Here is a 16,833-nt window from a genome sequence, read left to right as displayed (position 1 = left end):
TATAATTTGATGTTATAAACTTAGAAGTTATTTACTCTATTAAATTCAAAGGAGGCCGCCTGACTTCTTGAACTCCATCTGCAGAAACACAGAAAAGTATATTCTAGTAATAGTTAACACTTTTCATATTCACATGGCTGATTTTCCTTTCCTCTTCCTCTCTGTTCATTGTTCTTGTAGCAGTGTCAGTGTTTTATAGTTTTCTCCTGCCATAGTTAAAATGCTAATATTTCCCAAGGTGACTAAGCTGCTATGATATTTAATATAGTTAATATATTGACTGTTTTAAAATAAAGCCATAAAGCCTCCTGGCGGAAGCAGGAAGTAGATCAAAAGGCTCCAGTAATGGGTTCAGCTCTCTGATTGGCTAATCATGTCTCATTGTTTCAGCCATTATTTTGCTCAACTTTTAATTTCTTCCTCCCAAGGATCATTGAGCAAGGCAATTACATGGAGCTGACCTTGTGTATTAGGGGCCGGGGAGGAGGACAGGAAAGATGTCCCATCACCTCTCTCTCTCTCTTTTTTTTTAATTTCTTCCACAACAATATAAAAAGTGTGGCGTCAGAGCCTCCATCACTATTCCCCTCTCCTCCGTGGCTGAAAATGAGAGTCAACGGAATATTAAGTCCCGAGCATTTGAATAAACACGTCGTGTGTTAAATCAAAATCCAATTCTGTGGTCTATTATTTTCTGGCATAGTAATGACTGCCAAGGATTAGGAATCAATATTTCACTGCAGCAGGGACATTACCGGCTTTATTCAGGCCGTAATTGAGTTTTGAGGAGAGGCCCTGCCCTGGAATCTGCATTAAAGATAAGGGCTCCTTTCATGTGGATGCACAAGTAAAGCTGGAGCCAGGCGACACATCAGCTACACATCAATTACAGCGCGCACCAGTTAACCTTGCTACACACTGTAACTCTGCTACACTCTAGTTAACACTAATTCTAGCTATCATAATTTATGGCTGACTGCTGTTAACCACCTTCACCTGCTAAAGGCTTAGATTTTACCTTCTTATTTACAGATTTGTTCAAATTTTATTCTTTGTAGAGAAAGATGCATCCAGAATCAGGAAGTCTTTTCATTACAAACTGATAGAGCCAGCACAAGCTCTGTGGCTAACAACAGGCTGTTATTAATTAAAGGCAGCTTTCCCCTTTGACATCCAGGGCTTTTAATTTGTTGGGGAAGTAAATGTAAGTTTGCTTTTAATTGACAAGCCTTTGAAAGGGATTAGCTGAAAAAATGGCAAAAAATGACAGCCATCCCTCAATCTGCTAACCTTGCCAAGCAGATGGATATGCATGTTTCCGTGTTTTTCACTGGCAAATCCATCTTGTAAAGCTCCCGTCTGAACAGTTTGGGCCCGTAAAGAAAACTGCTGTTCTTTGTTCTTCTTTTAACGGAGAAATGTAAAGTTCTGACAAACTTACGCTTTAGCAGCATCCACGCTAATGTCTTCTGCCATAATTGCACCAGCCTCTTGTTGCTGCTTGCTTACATCACGACTCTGCTGCGCCCAAAAGCACTGCCCCTCATCGCTGATTGGTCCTGTCACTTTCTAACCGGGCCCAAATGGTTCAGACGGGAGCTTTGCAAGAAGGATGCGCCAGTGAGAAACACAGAAATGGGTGTATCCATCTGCTTTGCAAGGTTAGTGTAGTACTATATCCATTTGGTAAAATAAGCTAAAAGCTTTTCTGAGCTAGAAAAGTGAAGGCAATCCCTGGTCACCTGGAAACTAAAATTTAATGTTTACAGGCCATCACAAGGCCAAACAAAGACAAATCAGAGTATTAAACAGCAAACAGGAAGAGCAAAAAAGACAAAAAAAAAGAGTGTTTTGTCTGGTGGTGAGAATTGTGCAAATATAGCATATAGTTTTGAGACATTTTTGCCCACTGTGGCCACCAGTGAATCTTACAACAGTGTTTCCTTAGCCAGTAGTGCTAACGTTAGCATGGGTGAAAACATGGACTGCAGTTATGCAGAGCTGTTTCAACTAGTGTTTTGATGGAACTGGTGTATTATTACCATGGTCTTAAAACAGGTATGGGAGCATGTCGGCTGTCACTTTACCGCATCAAGCTTGGTCCTGTACTGCTCTGGCCTCCTGATGGCCAATGTCCGGGCCTGCAACAGGCCCATGCCCCATCTCTCCAGGTATCCTCCCAGCTGATCCCTCCATAATGCAACTGGCCACCCCCAGCATCTGGACCAGCCCACCAGGTTCTGGGCACCTAGTAAGCAGTGAGCTGGATTAGGAAAGACCACCAGATGCCTGTAAAAGCGTAGCTCTTGTTCCTGTTCCAAGCAGTTGGCCCTTCCATCCCTGCGCTCCTAAGCACATCAGCATTATACACATGGTCTTGCCAACAATACCCAAAAGAGCGCAGTAGAAAAGTTTTCACAAAGGGGTCAAGCTGGAGTTTCTGGTCACCAGTTGGCATCCAGGCCTCACAAGAGTATAGAAAGACCGGGAGGACCACGAACCGAAAGACTCTGACTTTTGGAAGAGGGAATACAAACTATTGTCAACTGTGCTAAATTATTCTCCCTAGTGGGCAAACTTTTCATATTAACAGCTGGGTCAGTGTTAGTTTTGAGAAACAGGGCTTTTACAAAGGCCTTTTTTAAAACCCAGTCCATCGCTGATCCCAGGACAGTGTAGTCCAAACAGATGCATGGGACTCGTGACAAAGAAGCAAGAGGGCTTTATCTCCTCCTTTACTTCATACCCATTAATGAACAAGTTGTCTTCTTATATAATTTCTGTTATTAGTGTAGATATAAACTAGCATGCCAGTGAGTTTGTTAACAATAAACTGAGGATCAACATGCTCCTCCTGTCTCTGTAGAACTTGTTAACATAGCTCTGCTATAAGGCAAGTTCACTGCGCTAACATATGAAGCTAGAAACATTTCAATGTTGTTGACATATAAGAAATCCTTCTAATGTGAGCCCAGCACAGACTTTCTACTCTGCTCTGTGTTTAGGCCTTGCTGTGATATGAAAGTTGTCAACCAGCTTGCTTACAATAATGCAAACATTTTATTTCTGTGTGATAAAAGTAGCATCCAATATAAGAGAGTTTCTTCACTGTATGCTACACAAACATGAGGCACTGAAAGCTTCCTCCCAAAGACCTGTAGAAGTAGACATGATTATATTACAGCATCTTTGTGGGCATAGTGGTGGAAACAATAGTAGAAAGTGGAGAAAAGCACAGTGATGCTGTGTAATCTACTTGTAGTGATTTAAAATATATTTAACGATTAAATGATGATTGCTTACCAAGGCCATACAAGTGCAGTTCACTGTCAGTATGCAGTTGTTTGACTTGTTTATTGTAATCCATATCTTGCATAGATGAGTTCATGTTCTTGCTGTTGGTTAAGCAGTATATCGACTCTGAATACACAAAAAATATTTGACAAATCTCAGTAGTCAGAGTCTTGGTCATGACTGCAAAGTACAAATTTATATGTGACAAGAGATTTGTACACCTGAAGTTAGTTGAGTACAGCTCAGAGAGCCTCTGCCCATTCCTCATCACTGTAAGACAACTTGTCATGTGCTACTGCACTATTTGGAGAGTGTGTCCAGTTGAAACACAACTTCCCTAGCCTGGGTAACTCTCTACTCATAAAACATCTCGTATTACTGCATGTCACTAACTGTAAATCTTCATTTATCATTGAAAGTATTTTGCATGTACCTTCCTGGGAGCCCCCTTGGATCTTTGGCATACATGACCTGCTGCTGTGGACCCGCCTGACTCCAACTGCTACAACTATTAATTTTTCCCCACATCTCTTATCATTATAACAAATTTGACAGTAAATCAAGAGCTGCTCAACTGCAGCTGGTATAATAACCTCCCCATTTCATTATCATTATAGTTGCTAATGTTAATATTAGAATGATCATTCTACTATTATACATGATAATGCTTGCTAACACTAGTTTTATTATTATAGCTGGCACCAACAATGAATGTATTTACCTTATTCTTTGTTGTTGCTATTTTTGTTCTGCTCACTTTTTCTTCCATGTTATTAAAAGAAGTGTTTTCTTTCCATGTAACTTTGCTAAATATTGCTTAGCGCTGTGCTCATGGTGGATTAATGTTTGTTCTCTGTAAATGATGTAACAGAGAGTATGGTCTAGACTTGCTCTCTTTGTAAGGTATCTTGCAATAACAGTTTGGGAAGTAATTGGTTGATCGATGTAACAGACTGTATATAAATATGAACGTAATCTCAGTGGAGTTGACTTCTGGAGCAGGCTTTTGAAGGTTTTGAGGACTAAAACAGTTAAAGGCACAGTAAAAATGTTTCCTGTGAGTATTTTACTTACATTGAAGAATTATATTTAAGACCAGGAGTATCCAAACGTTTTTCTCTGAAGGCCACATTCTGAACAATCTAACAGTCAAGTCAAATCAAACTTTATTTATACAGCACATTTCATACACAAGGTAACACAATGTGCTTCACAATCACAGGCGGACTGATCCAAACGTCATCATTGCATTGCAAATTAAAAACTTTTACTCTGGGCATAAAAACTGAAAGCAGCTTCTGTGGGGCAGTCAAAAGGCCACTAGGCAACTTTGGCATAGCTCACAGCCAATCACTGTTGAAGATTTTGAAGTGTCCAATCAGGTTTCAGGGCCCTTGCTACCACTGAATTCTCTCCTGGTCAGGATGAGAGCTACGCTCCATGCAGCAGAGAGGAGAGACACAGACGGCTCATCTTCACATCTAGATAAAAACAAGACCAAACTGCAGGAAGCTGCCAAACTTTATAGGAGTGTTGGTGCTCAGTGATGATTAGAGCGATTTGCTTTGTAACTTAAACATTAAGAAGGGGCATAAAGCTGAGGAAAAGAGTGTGATTCACACTGCTATATGCTGACAATCACTGAGTCTTTCTGGATAAGGGTATGAATCAGGATATTGTTGTAATGCGGTTATAAAAATGTTTACCTTGACATTTTTGTCTTAACTGAGTTATGAAAAGGCTCACCTTCTTGTCAAAGTGTGTGTTTACAGAATTAAACACAACAGGACTGCTGAGAGAAGTACAACAGAGTTGAATATTCCCACTCAAATGCAGGCCATATTTTATTTTACTTTGATTTTACTTTAAGAATATGTTCACTTATTTCCTTTTCAGTCCATTTTAATCTACTTTATATCCTTTCTGTGTGAGGATATTCTGCCTACCATTACCTTTGACCACAAAGGAGTCAGTGAAAACAGATGGAAGCACACTGTTATATTTATTATTACTACAGCATTTTATTTCTCAGCTGGGCAACTGTTTAAATGACCTACAGCAGCTCTGTTAAAGGGGGCACAAAGATATTTCACAGTTGTGTCGTTTTCAGACGTTTTTAAGGGGTCGTTTGGAGTCAAAAATGCCATGGCCAAATTTTCGTCCTAGTCCAGAGCTGCCCAGCACCACACCGAAGAGCGCGTGCTGCCGGAGATAACTGACTATTAGAGAAAATGGGAATAATTTGTAGCCAATTACAGCCGAGAGAGTTGAATAGGAATGCATAAATAAGGAGGGAAGCGGCTCACGCGCTCAAACACGCGCGTGGACCAATGTGAATATTTGGTCCTCGGGGGGCGGATAAAAACAGAAAAAGGCGCTGAGAGCTGCAAGAGCTGAAGAAGAGAGAGAGAGAGAGAAAGAGAGAGAAATAGGGAGACGCAGGGATAGAGAGGGGGGCTTCACTTAATGAGGAGAGAGAGAGAGAGAGATGGTTTGAACTATTGGAGAGGTAGATCAGCGTCCATCCCACCTACAACTTCTGTCAGGCTGCAGAGCGCGCGCCGACCGGGGAGCAGGCAGAGCGCACGAGACTGGAGGTGTGCGTGCCAACAGGGAACACACAGATCACCGGGGACGCTGTGGATGCGGAGGATGACGGGAAAAGAAGTTTAACACGTAGCCTATGGGAACTTTAACGGGTTGAAGACATCATTACCATCCCCTCAGACTGGATGTTTGTGTTTAAGTTCTCAGTTTGACATGAACATCAAGAAACTTGTTTAAAGATTCGAATTTAACTTTCACGTTCACTCGGGTTCTTACTTCAGCCTATGGCAAAGGGAGAGTGACGTGATGAACCGGGACAGATCGGTACCGGGGCATGGATCAGACTCGGTCCAGCCCGTGATGAGCCGGGACAGAGCGGAGACCGGAGACGGCATCCAGACCGTAGTTTGCCCCGACAGTCAGGACATCCTGGACGGAGGAGTAGCCGGAGAGAAGCGTCTTTTCTCCAGCGCTGTAGCCGGGGGAAGAGACGGGCAGGCCGGGGAGAGCCACTCGGAACCTCCGCCGACGAATCCAGTGATACCTCCGCCACAGCAGGTAGATCCACGAGAGCAAAGTTCGTGTTGTTTTCAGGTGTGTGCAGGTGCTGCAGCATGGAGTTTAACAGTAGAAATGAGTTCACTAAAACGCTGATTTTACAAGTCAGAATTAGCACAGAAAGTACGCCAAAAATCAACGAACCAGCAGGCCTGCCTGCGATGGTGTGAAGCGGCGATATTTGGGATAGGCTTGTTTTTATTTGTTGAATGTCAGCGCCTAATATTCTGCTGTTTTGTCGACGTACATGTGTTGTTTGGTGGAGTGAACTGGCATGAAACCTTACAAAAATTAGCAAACTAATTTACTGCGATGAAGAAAATACAATTTTGAAGAAGCTGTGATGTTACGGGTGATTTTGCTTGTTTATTTTCTGTCAGTCTGTTTTTTTTTTTCCAATTTGTGGGACATGCATGTGTCCACATGTTGTTAGGTAAAGTCATAAAATCTTCCCAAAAAATCGTACTCAAAGAGCGCCAATTATTAACGATTCAACTGGAATGAGGAAAAACGTGAATAAATTGGCAGAAGTGGCATTTTTACGGATGTTTTTCTTTGTTTTTGTTTGTGTTAGAATTTTTCTGCTGATTAGATTTTGTGGGACATGCATGTGTTCTCACATTTGGGGGGGGCAGACTCGTGAAATTTAAAAAAAAAAAAAAAAAAAAAAAAAAAGTAACACCAAAAATACGCAAAGACCCCTTTAACAACGACGAAGGGGAAAAATAAAGAAAAGGCAATCGGCCTATTAAAAATGTTATTTTTCATATGTTTACTTGTTTTTGATGTTACTTTGATTTTGTGTAGCATGCACGTGTTCACACGTTGTTCCGGTGTGATTCGTGCTCCCAGACGGGGCCTTAATTAAGATGTAGCAGTAAAATTAACAGCCAATTTGCTGCAGTAATGTGATGGGAAACAATAAAAATAAACTATTAAGATATCATCAAATGCGTTTCCATAAAAGCTCAGAGGAAATAAACTTAAGACGAACGGAGATTTTTCCCTCATGCGCTTGAATCTACAACAGCCTGAAAAAATATACAATTTTAGAAATATGATGAAAAATAAAACAATATTTAATGTCTTCCGAATTTGAATTATTCTAATTTAAACGAAAAAGTCATCAATGTCTCGTGGAACAAACGAAAATTAGATAAAGGTGACTGTCTAAATCAAAAGCCAAACTCTGATTAAATAACATTGTAGAATCCGAGTATATTATTAAGTCTTAAGTATGTCAACTAAAGGATTATTCCTCTTAATCTCAGCCCTCATCCTGGTATTGTGTGATTATATTCTTATCTTCACGTGTTAATAGGCCCCTGGGTGCTGCCCCCGGATTATTTAAAAGCAGAATTATAATATTATTAATGTGGAATCATTCATGTGGACATGCTGCAGACTGGCCTCATTAATAAATGAACGATCCTAATCAGGATGGAGTGCGCGTGAAACCTCTGACACACCTTTATCTGCTGCACACAGCACGTGAAGCAGATTCCCTCCACATAAATCTTATAAGGATATTAAATCAGAGCTCATATCTGAATCATAAACACGCTCAACTTGAAGACGACATTTTAGAGTAAGTATAATTTAATGCTGTAATTCAATATAAAATGCGGATTTTTTTTTAAATCTATTTTTATGTGACAAAAGATAAATGTTAACTTCTTTTATTTTTTCATCCGCTGAATCAATATAAAGGGGATTGATTGGTTTACCCGCTGATAGCCTATTGACCACCACATATTGGATACAGGAAACATCGGTGATTTGTGTTCATGTTGTGTCTATTTGCTTTATAAAAACACTTTACTGCCTGTTTTACAGGCTGTGATGTGAGCTGTTCAGGTCATCGTTAACTTCTCTACTTTAATCACAGATCAGGACGTGAATAAAGTGTCAATATTAGGTTATAATTTTAACATTCTCGTCTTTAGGTTGTCTGTTAATATAAGGCAAGTAAAACTTTATTTTTCACTGTTTAAAATAAAAAATTAAGAACAAAAAATTGTATTCATAAGATGTCTTTTTCTGCAATCCTAAAACTAATATTGCGCGATGATGTAAATAACGTAATAATTGCGCGTGATATTTTTCTCCTTATGTTTCTTCAATTATAATTACAAACATTAGGCTACGTTACGTTACATTAAATTATTAATTAATTGTATACACACAGTAAAGCCTACATACATATGGGCACGTGCACACAAGACAGGCTAAAACAGTAAATGTTACACTTTCACAACTATCTGGACATCTGTTTTAATTGTACACGCTTCATTTTGTGCCCCACCACAGACATTCCTTTGCTGAATCGGCCATCAACAATTTCTTAAAGAAACTACACCTCTCCCAACTCCCTTTTTTTTTCTCAATTTCCAATCTCATTTTTGTCCATCCATTAGTAACTGCTTTTTTCTAGCTTCTAAGAGACATAATTAACACTTTTTACAGTCTCTTGGGTAGGCAAACACCCACAGACTGAAGCATAACTTCGGCAAGGGGGCGTTTTTATTTCATTAATTAACTTTATTTATTGATCATAACACGGGACTCCTACCAAAAGCATTTAATTCGGCCGGCTTTATATGTCCATAAGCAGAGGAAAATTGTAAAGCATTAAGCTTTGATGCTAAATTGTAACCGGTGATCTAAGAATCCGGTTAGGCTGCATAGGCTTGAGGCCGTTGTTTATTGTTTATATTTTAGCCTTTAGGCGGGCTTTGGTCCTGTCTTCATCTTACATTTTCACGACACTTGTAATAGTTGGGTTTATTATGTTTCCACAGGGCCCCACCGGACACCGTACCACCTCGTTCTCCGTTCTGGACATCCTCGACCCCAATAAGTTCACGAGCAGCCGGAGACCGCAGCACGCGAGCCATAGAGCAGAGCGCGAGCTCAGCGCGTGCGGGGCGGAGAACCGAAGAGAGCGAGAGCCCAGCCTGGAGCCCAGCAAAGCGTGCTACACGGCGGAGGAATACCCCAGCAGTAAGTGACCGAGTTTACAACCGAGTTGAGTTTTAAAGCTCGGCCATGTTTGTTTATTTGTTTTGTTTATATTTCCCGCCTTTCTGCCTTTAACTGCGCACGTTTTCATATAATAATCATAGGATTTTAACTGCCTCTATCCAGCCTTTATATCCTTTTCATTTCACAAAATCTCGGCCTGATTTTTTTTTTTGTTTTGCTGCATTATTTAGAGGGTTTATATTGTTCAGATTTCTGAGCTGAAAGTTAAAGTTAAAATAACAAGCTGCCTCTGGCCCTTTTCATTCTTTCATTCGTTCATTTAACCTTTAGGTATTTTATGTCATAATTGTCAAAGTAGTGACTGAGAGAATCGTTTAAAATCACAGGAATGAACAGACAAAAGGTACGAGGTGTGATGTTTCTTGTAGCCTAGAATATTCTTTTTATGTGAATGCAACAGAAAAGATAAAAGCAATTACATAAAAAAATAATGCAATATTAATCCCTGACGATTTATAGAAGCATACAAATTGAGTAAAAAACGCAGCTTAAGGTTGTGTAGGTTAGCTTGTATGTTAGATCTATAAACAATGTAGGCTAAAGCAGATAGCCTTATCCTCTTTGTAGCATGTTTAGCCAGTTAGTAAAATATTACATGAATTGAGGAGAGGAAAAACAGTTTAAAATCTTTAATGATAAAAAAACTGTTTTTTAGCTACTTAAAAACAGGCCCAGAAATAGGCTAACTTTGCTAAATAACTGGATGACTCTTTCCCTGTTACAGCTACAATGTCAAGTTAGCTTAGGCTACAGGAAATCCCACATTATAGCTAGCCTTCTTTGTTGTTGTTTTTTTCTCGCCACTTTGCATATTTTCTATTTGTCAAACGCCAGCTTACATCTGCTTTTTCCCATCAGCCTTTTTAAATTTCCCCAAATCTCGTTCGGTGTATTGTGGCTTTATTTACTTATTTAGAGGCTGTTCATTCTTGACAATCCTGAATTAAAATGAAAAGAGGCATGTTGCCTTTTTGAGTGAATCTAAATCATAATCATGATTGATTTCAGCATTTAACACAATCACTCATTCATTGTACAATATGCATTCATTGAAGTTAGGCACTCTTGACTCTTGGACAGTGAAGATAAATAAGTCAGAAATATAGCCTATTGATCTGATATTAAATGAAATTATGAAATACCTAAAAGTAAATTACCTATGTTTTTTTTAGCTATCATATAATTTAGATTTTTTTATTTTCACAACTGTTGGGTGCCAAATTGCAATTTACTGGTCACCCACAGTAACTCCATTTTGTACCAATTATTTATAATTGTTTTATATCCCTTTCTTGTTCTAAGTTAAATCCAAAATTACTCATTTGTAAGACCAAGAGAATATTTACAAAAAAATAATGGAAGAATTTTATGATGGAGAATCAGGCCTCAATTCTGATTAACCCTCTAGAGAAGATTTCTTCTTCTTACTGTGAGCAGCAGTGTTCATGAATTTAATCAGACTTTCTGAAGTATTTTTTATCTGTTAGATATCAGGAATACAGTTGATAAGCTGCTGTGTGTTTCTGACAGAAAGTCTGTCTGCTGTTAGGTTGAAAATAGAAGGAAAACATGTCGCCCTAATTGATGCTCATTAGAAAAAAAAAACTGTGTGTGTGATCGGTAGTATTGATTGGTGAATATCAGTTTGAAGCAGCAGTCTGTGTGAGTGAGCGTCCATTCAGACCCATTAACTCCAATCAGCTTATTTCCTTTGTTTCATATTAGACTGTTACTCTTTTCTTTTTTTGACCCTGTCCAGTTTCAGTTCTCTTTAGCCTACATGCTCTTTAATTGTTTTCGATTTTATTAAAGCTCTATACAATTTTTGAGTAAATCAATGAGCAAACCAAAATATGTATGCATGAAACGAGTATGTTGGCAGCATTTACATTCAACATGTTGATGAAGGAGCACTTTAATTTATTCATACTTTATAAGTTTTGTAATGTAGAATTTTTGTTGGTTCATTTTGGGCCTTCAGTTCAGGCTAGCCATTTAAAACTGAATATTAAAATATTAATTTTAAACAAAAAAGAATATAATAAAATATATTGTAGGTTAAATGATTTTGATCATTTCTGTATTTTCTTATCAGGTTTTAAATGTTGTCACCTGTATTTAAATATGTCCCGGTTAATCTTAACTATTGATTAATTTATTGATAACTTGCAAATGGGACAAAACATTTTTTTTTTATTCGAGCCAAATAAAAGCCCTTCAGAGGAATTTAAACATTATCAGAATTCTCTCATTTTTCTCCCTATTGTTTTATTTCTTAGTCATTAGTCTTTGGTGTGTATCTTTATATTTATTCATTTCATTTTTTCTGTCTTGTCCAAACTCAGATGTTTTGAATCTAAGGCCTTTTCCATTGCAAAATTTTAAATTTTGTACATATTCCAACAAAAGTTATAAATTTCAAACTATTTTTTAGTATTTCTTATGAGATAGTCTTAAAACTTGTACGACATGTGCACACTAGCCTGTTTGTTGTACGATAGAGACAGAAAAAAACCTTGAAAGTATCAAACCAGTTGCACTTTTACTGCAGTTTAATTTATTTTTGTAATCAGTTTTAATATACTGTCCTTTCTTTTTTTTGTTAATTTTGTTCTGAGTTGTGAGCACAGAAACAGGCACACACCTTCTCTGGCCCTCAAGTGAATTTTCATTCATTCAGTGCTCCTTTTAACCTGCAATTATTTGTTTTGCAATATTGGTTTGGCTATATCCTAAACCACAATATTAGCCAAAATTAAGTATGCTGATTCTTGGTCTGGATACAACAGAACAGTATTATAAAGGACAAAAAAAGGAATTCTTCACCAGATAATCAGATGGCACTAAAATGCAAATTTTGTGGACACAATGCGAGGAAGACAAAGATGGTTGGGTGGATGGTGTCGGATGTGGCAGTGATTTCCAGACTGTGGTCTGTGTACCATTGGTTGTACACGAGAGCCTTGCTGACAGGCCTGCAAATGAACTCCAAATGACCTAAGTCAACACTAAAGGTTTAGTACATGTTTCATAGAATAAATAAATAGTGTTATCTGCACAATTAAAAAGCTAATAATCATGAAAATATTTCAGAAAAGAAATCTCCCTGTGCATAGTAGAAACTGGTGGTTGATGTAGTACTGTGAGCAAATTAACATCAGTTAATCTATGATGAAATTTGAATCTGAATAAATGAGTACAAGGACAAAAATACATCTGAAAGGAGAGAGACAACACAACTAAACTATATCAAATGCATACTGTATTTATACTAGGGCTGCTTGATTATGACAAAAAAAAATAACCCACAATAATTGTGACTGAAATCATTTGAAATGTACTGTCAAGGTGGTATAAGTACCGTACAGTACATTTCAAATGATTAAAAAAATGTCCTGGTGCCTTGAGGAGCAGTCACAACTGTGTAAAAAAACAGAAACTGTACATTATTGTGGATTATTCCAGGTCTGACTTTTAAAAACCAGAGCAGTACCATAGGACTAAGTGTGTGCTGTGGCTCCCTCTGCTCCTCACTTAAATTAAAGAGAGAGCTGAGTTTTTGGGAGGGGCAGAGAATGCGCTGATTGAATAAAGGAACGTTGTGCCACTGTACATTTACCATCAAGACAAAACAAGTACAATCCAGCACAGAACACCGAAATCCTTAAATCTCAATATCTCATCTTGTATCAACTAAATGTGTTTTTTCATTTTTAAACTTTTTTTAAGCCTTAGATTAAACTCAGACCATATAGGATTGTCTGCAAGCAACACTGTCCTTGTCATCAATGCTGCCAATAGTTAAATAAACACTTAAATATTTGCAAAAGCATGCTAATAATTTTAGAAGACGGCCATCTAAAAAGCACTTTTTGATGTAACTGTTTTAGCTTCACATTGGCGAGCCAAAAATATGATGTGGACAGTGAGGAGCACAGGGCAGGGGTCTTATTTGTGGATCATTGTGAATGTAAGCTTTGACTCAGTTTATGTTTTACTTTAATACTTTTAGGGATAGAGGCAATTTCATCAGGGTACATGTGGATGGAAATGATAGCAATTAAGCAGCATCAGTGATACAGTAATGTGAACATAACAGTGAAGCTTCAATATGAGGCTGCACAGCGGAATTACAACGTAAGGCAAACACATCAAATAAGTTTAACTTTCAGGCTAAATTTTTTCAGAATAGGGCTGGCAATATTATTCATATTAATCACAGTTAATTAAGGTCAACAACTACCGCACTATTATTTTTTTAGTCGTGATTAATCACATTGATTGACCCTTTCAAATAGCTTTGGTAACACCACTGTAGCTGCAGGGAGATGCTATATTAGATGAATTAATCATGATTAATGTGATTATTCTTTACAGCCCTAGTAGAAACCCTGTTTTATGGTGTTCCTCCAGGTTCTGTTCTGGATCCTCTTTAATTGTCTTCTATTGTTTGTCATTTCTGTTTTTGCTTTTTTAAATCCTTTTATTGTAAAGAAATTTGTCACATCTTCTCTTAGAGAGGCTTTATCTAATCTTTACTAAAAGAATGTTTTCATAAAAAAGTGTAGAAAAAAACATACTGGTAAACAGAGAGGAGTCTTGAGCATTTATTAGTTGCACAAAGGCTGAGCCTGTTTGGCTGTTTGCGTTCACACATGCAGCTCACTCAGAATATTTTCAGGATTTTTTTTTAGTTTAATTCATGTGTTTGAAGACCCACTATCATTCCACCTCCAAAATTTAAAGTCTCAGTTGTATTTTGAGAGAATTTTCTTTTAAAATCAATACCACTCTTTAACAACAGCTATTGATCTAGCTTTAACATGATTTATTTTGCATGCAGTTTTTCACATGGCTTTTGAAATGTTGCAAGTAAACACAGACCTTATCACGACAGAGTCTTTACATTAAACATCACTGCCATTTATATCTGAGTTTGTTATGTACTGACATGATCTCTGTTTTGTGTGTTTCCAGAGGAAAGTTTTGTGTACAGAAGTCCAGACGATGATGACTACCACAGATCTGGGACTCCGGACTCAGAGGCTCCAGATGGGCCATACAGCAGCGAGGAGAGCAGCTCAGCTCTGCCCTCAAACGGAGACAGAGATCTGAACCAGCACCAGGACCCCAGCAGAGACACAGCAAGTCCTGGAGGAGGACCCACCGGCCAGATCACCAACGGTCAAACCAACGGGAGCCAGAACCCGCAGGGCAAGCCCAAGAGGAAGCGCTCTGGCTCAGACTCCAAGTCGGGGAAACCCCGCAGAGCCCGGACTGCCTTCACCTACGAGCAGCTGGTGGCGCTGGAGAACAAGTTCAAGTCAACGCGGTATCTGTCGGTGTGCGAGCGCCTCAACCTGGCGTTGTCACTCTCCCTCACAGAGACACAGGTGAAGATCTGGTTCCAGAACCGCCGCACCAAGTGGAAGAAACAAAACCCTGGAGCTGACACTTCTGCCCCCACTGGCACCGGAGGAGCAGGAGGAGCGGGAGGGACAGGAGGAGGGGGGGGCCTGGGGGGTCTCAGTCCCCTCAGTCCCTCCCCTCCTATCAGTGGGCACCTGGCGATGCATGCAGGCTATGCTGGGCATCATCACCCCCCCACTGGCAGCCTGGTCCAGCTGCCATTCCTCACCGCCAGCCATGTCCTGTCGCCTTTCATGCTGGGGACACAGAGCTACGCCGCCCCCACCTTCTACAGCACACACCTGTAGACACATTCACACAAAGACTGACATGTTTCAGTGTTTGAACGGACTGCATCTCAGCAGACAGACTGTCAGCACTCGTCTCTTTTTACTACAAACATTTGAAGGCTTTAATTTGAACGCATTATTTTGATAGAATGTGAATATTTACCATAAAACTGTACATAAATCTACATTCTAGCTCTGAATGCTGTTTTAAACAACGTTATAGACAAATAGTTGATTTTCTTTGCTTTAAAAAGACTGTATGAATACTGGATGTTTATTTATGACTTAAGGAATGGCTTTATCTATCGTCAGTACCGTGTAACTCCAGCTGTGATTGTTTTTTTCTGTTATTTATTGAATTTATTTCCATAAAATCCTTGGATGTACTGAAGCGGCTCAACATGAAATCGTCCTTTGATATTAAAACAATGATAAACACTGAAAATGAACCCTGTTTACTTCTTCAATAGGTCCAGAGGACAGGGTTTGGAAAGGAAGCAGTCATGTCTGTTTTACTTTATGTTAGCACATTTGCCACTACCAGAGAACAGCCAAACAACACAGAAAACACCAACTAACCGGACACCACGTTAAAATTTAGCATTAAAAAACATGGAGTCTTTCCATCCAATTGTAACATGAACACAACTATTTCTGGGTGGAAAAAGTACTCAACTGTTGTACTCAAGTAAAAGTACAGTTACCTACAGCTCAATCTGTCTATAATTCATACAGATGTCTGTTTGTGATCTCTGATTAATTACTGCTGTCAAAGCTTCTACCAGACACCACTGTAACTTTGAACTAAAATGTATACAACTAAAAAGGCTAAAATACACACATAACATGGCCAATTTATATGCTTATCATACTTATTGATGCACATACATAAATGCATCCAGCTCTGAGTTGGTAAAACTTAGGGCTGTCATGGTTTTATGGTGTGCAGTTTAAGCATTTAAACAAGTGTTCACTGCTACTCATTGTGGTCTGAAACTATGACTTAGAGGTAGGAGACAGCTTTAAAATGCTTATTCTGTCAAATACATAGTTTAGCACTGTAATGCATGAAGAAATATGCAGGAGTGCAAGTACAAAATGACTCACTGACATCTAATGATCCCTGGGTAATGTGACAGCATTGTTTGTGTGCTTTCTAGGCCTACATAACCCAGATAAGGTTAACAATTAAGAAGACAGAAAATCTCAACAAACTGTAATTTGTACTGCCTTAAGATTAGGGTATGTTACACCTTTCAGTACAAACTTCTGATAGATCCAGACATACATTAACAAAGGAAAAAAAGAACTTGCGACTGATAGAAAGTGAAAATAGCTAATGAGAATTGTAAAAAGTGAAATGTGTAATGTTGATTTCAGTGGTGCAGATTATTTATGGTCTTGTCCACGAAGTCTGCAATGTTTTTTTGTTTCTTAAGTGATATATGACATTAAACAGAACAGTGGCTTCCTTGCTTTTCACATCTGTGGGGGCAGAAAGACACTTAGGAGAGTAGTATGCAGCTGCTGCCCTTCTATGATAGCTTAACTACAGTGCACCAAAATGCTTCTTTATGCTCTATGTTTGAAATACATATGGGTACAGACATACATTTCTGTACTTTCATTTCTCATTTGACCCATTTTTTGTCTATTCTCTCAAAGATTATGGCTATGGACCAAATGTAGC

At 38.7% G+C, this 16,833-nt stretch overlaps 1 protein-coding gene across 1 annotated transcript; it reads left to right on the top strand.

The window, feature by feature from the left end:
* The first annotated feature begins 6,147 nt into the window (after positions 1–6,147).
* On the top strand, positions 6,148–15,161 carry nkx1.2lb (NK1 transcription factor related 2-like,b). Its single transcript, XM_041798203.1, has 3 exons — positions 6,148–6,399; positions 9,201–9,402; positions 14,422–15,161. The coding sequence occupies exons 1-3, from the start codon at positions 6,148–6,150 to the stop codon at positions 15,159–15,161; spliced, it is 1,194 nt and encodes a 397-aa protein (XP_041654137.1).
* Positions 15,162–16,833: the final 1,672 nt, after the last annotated feature.

The sequence above is a fragment of the Cheilinus undulatus genome, linkage group 10, assembly GCF_018320785.1.
Source record: "Cheilinus undulatus linkage group 10, ASM1832078v1, whole genome shotgun sequence".
In the NCBI taxonomy this organism is placed as follows: Eukaryota; Metazoa; Chordata; class Actinopteri; order Labriformes; family Labridae; genus Cheilinus; species Cheilinus undulatus.
This window is presented reverse-complemented; position numbering and strand designations above follow the sequence as displayed.

Bases quoted from the DNA above. Each gene is read 5' to 3' on its own strand.
- nkx1.2lb (XM_041798203.1), top strand. From the start codon at position 6,148: ATGAACCGGGACAGATCGGTACCGGGGCATGGATCAGACTCGGTCCAG. The intron at 6,400-9,200 runs GTAGATCCACGA...ATGTTTCCACAG, and splicing joins TGATACCTCCGCCACAGCAG to GGCCCCACCGGACACCGTAC. The intron at 9,403-14,421 runs GTAAGTGACCGA...GTGTGTTTCCAG, and splicing joins GGCGGAGGAATACCCCAGCA to AGGAAAGTTTTGTGTACAGA.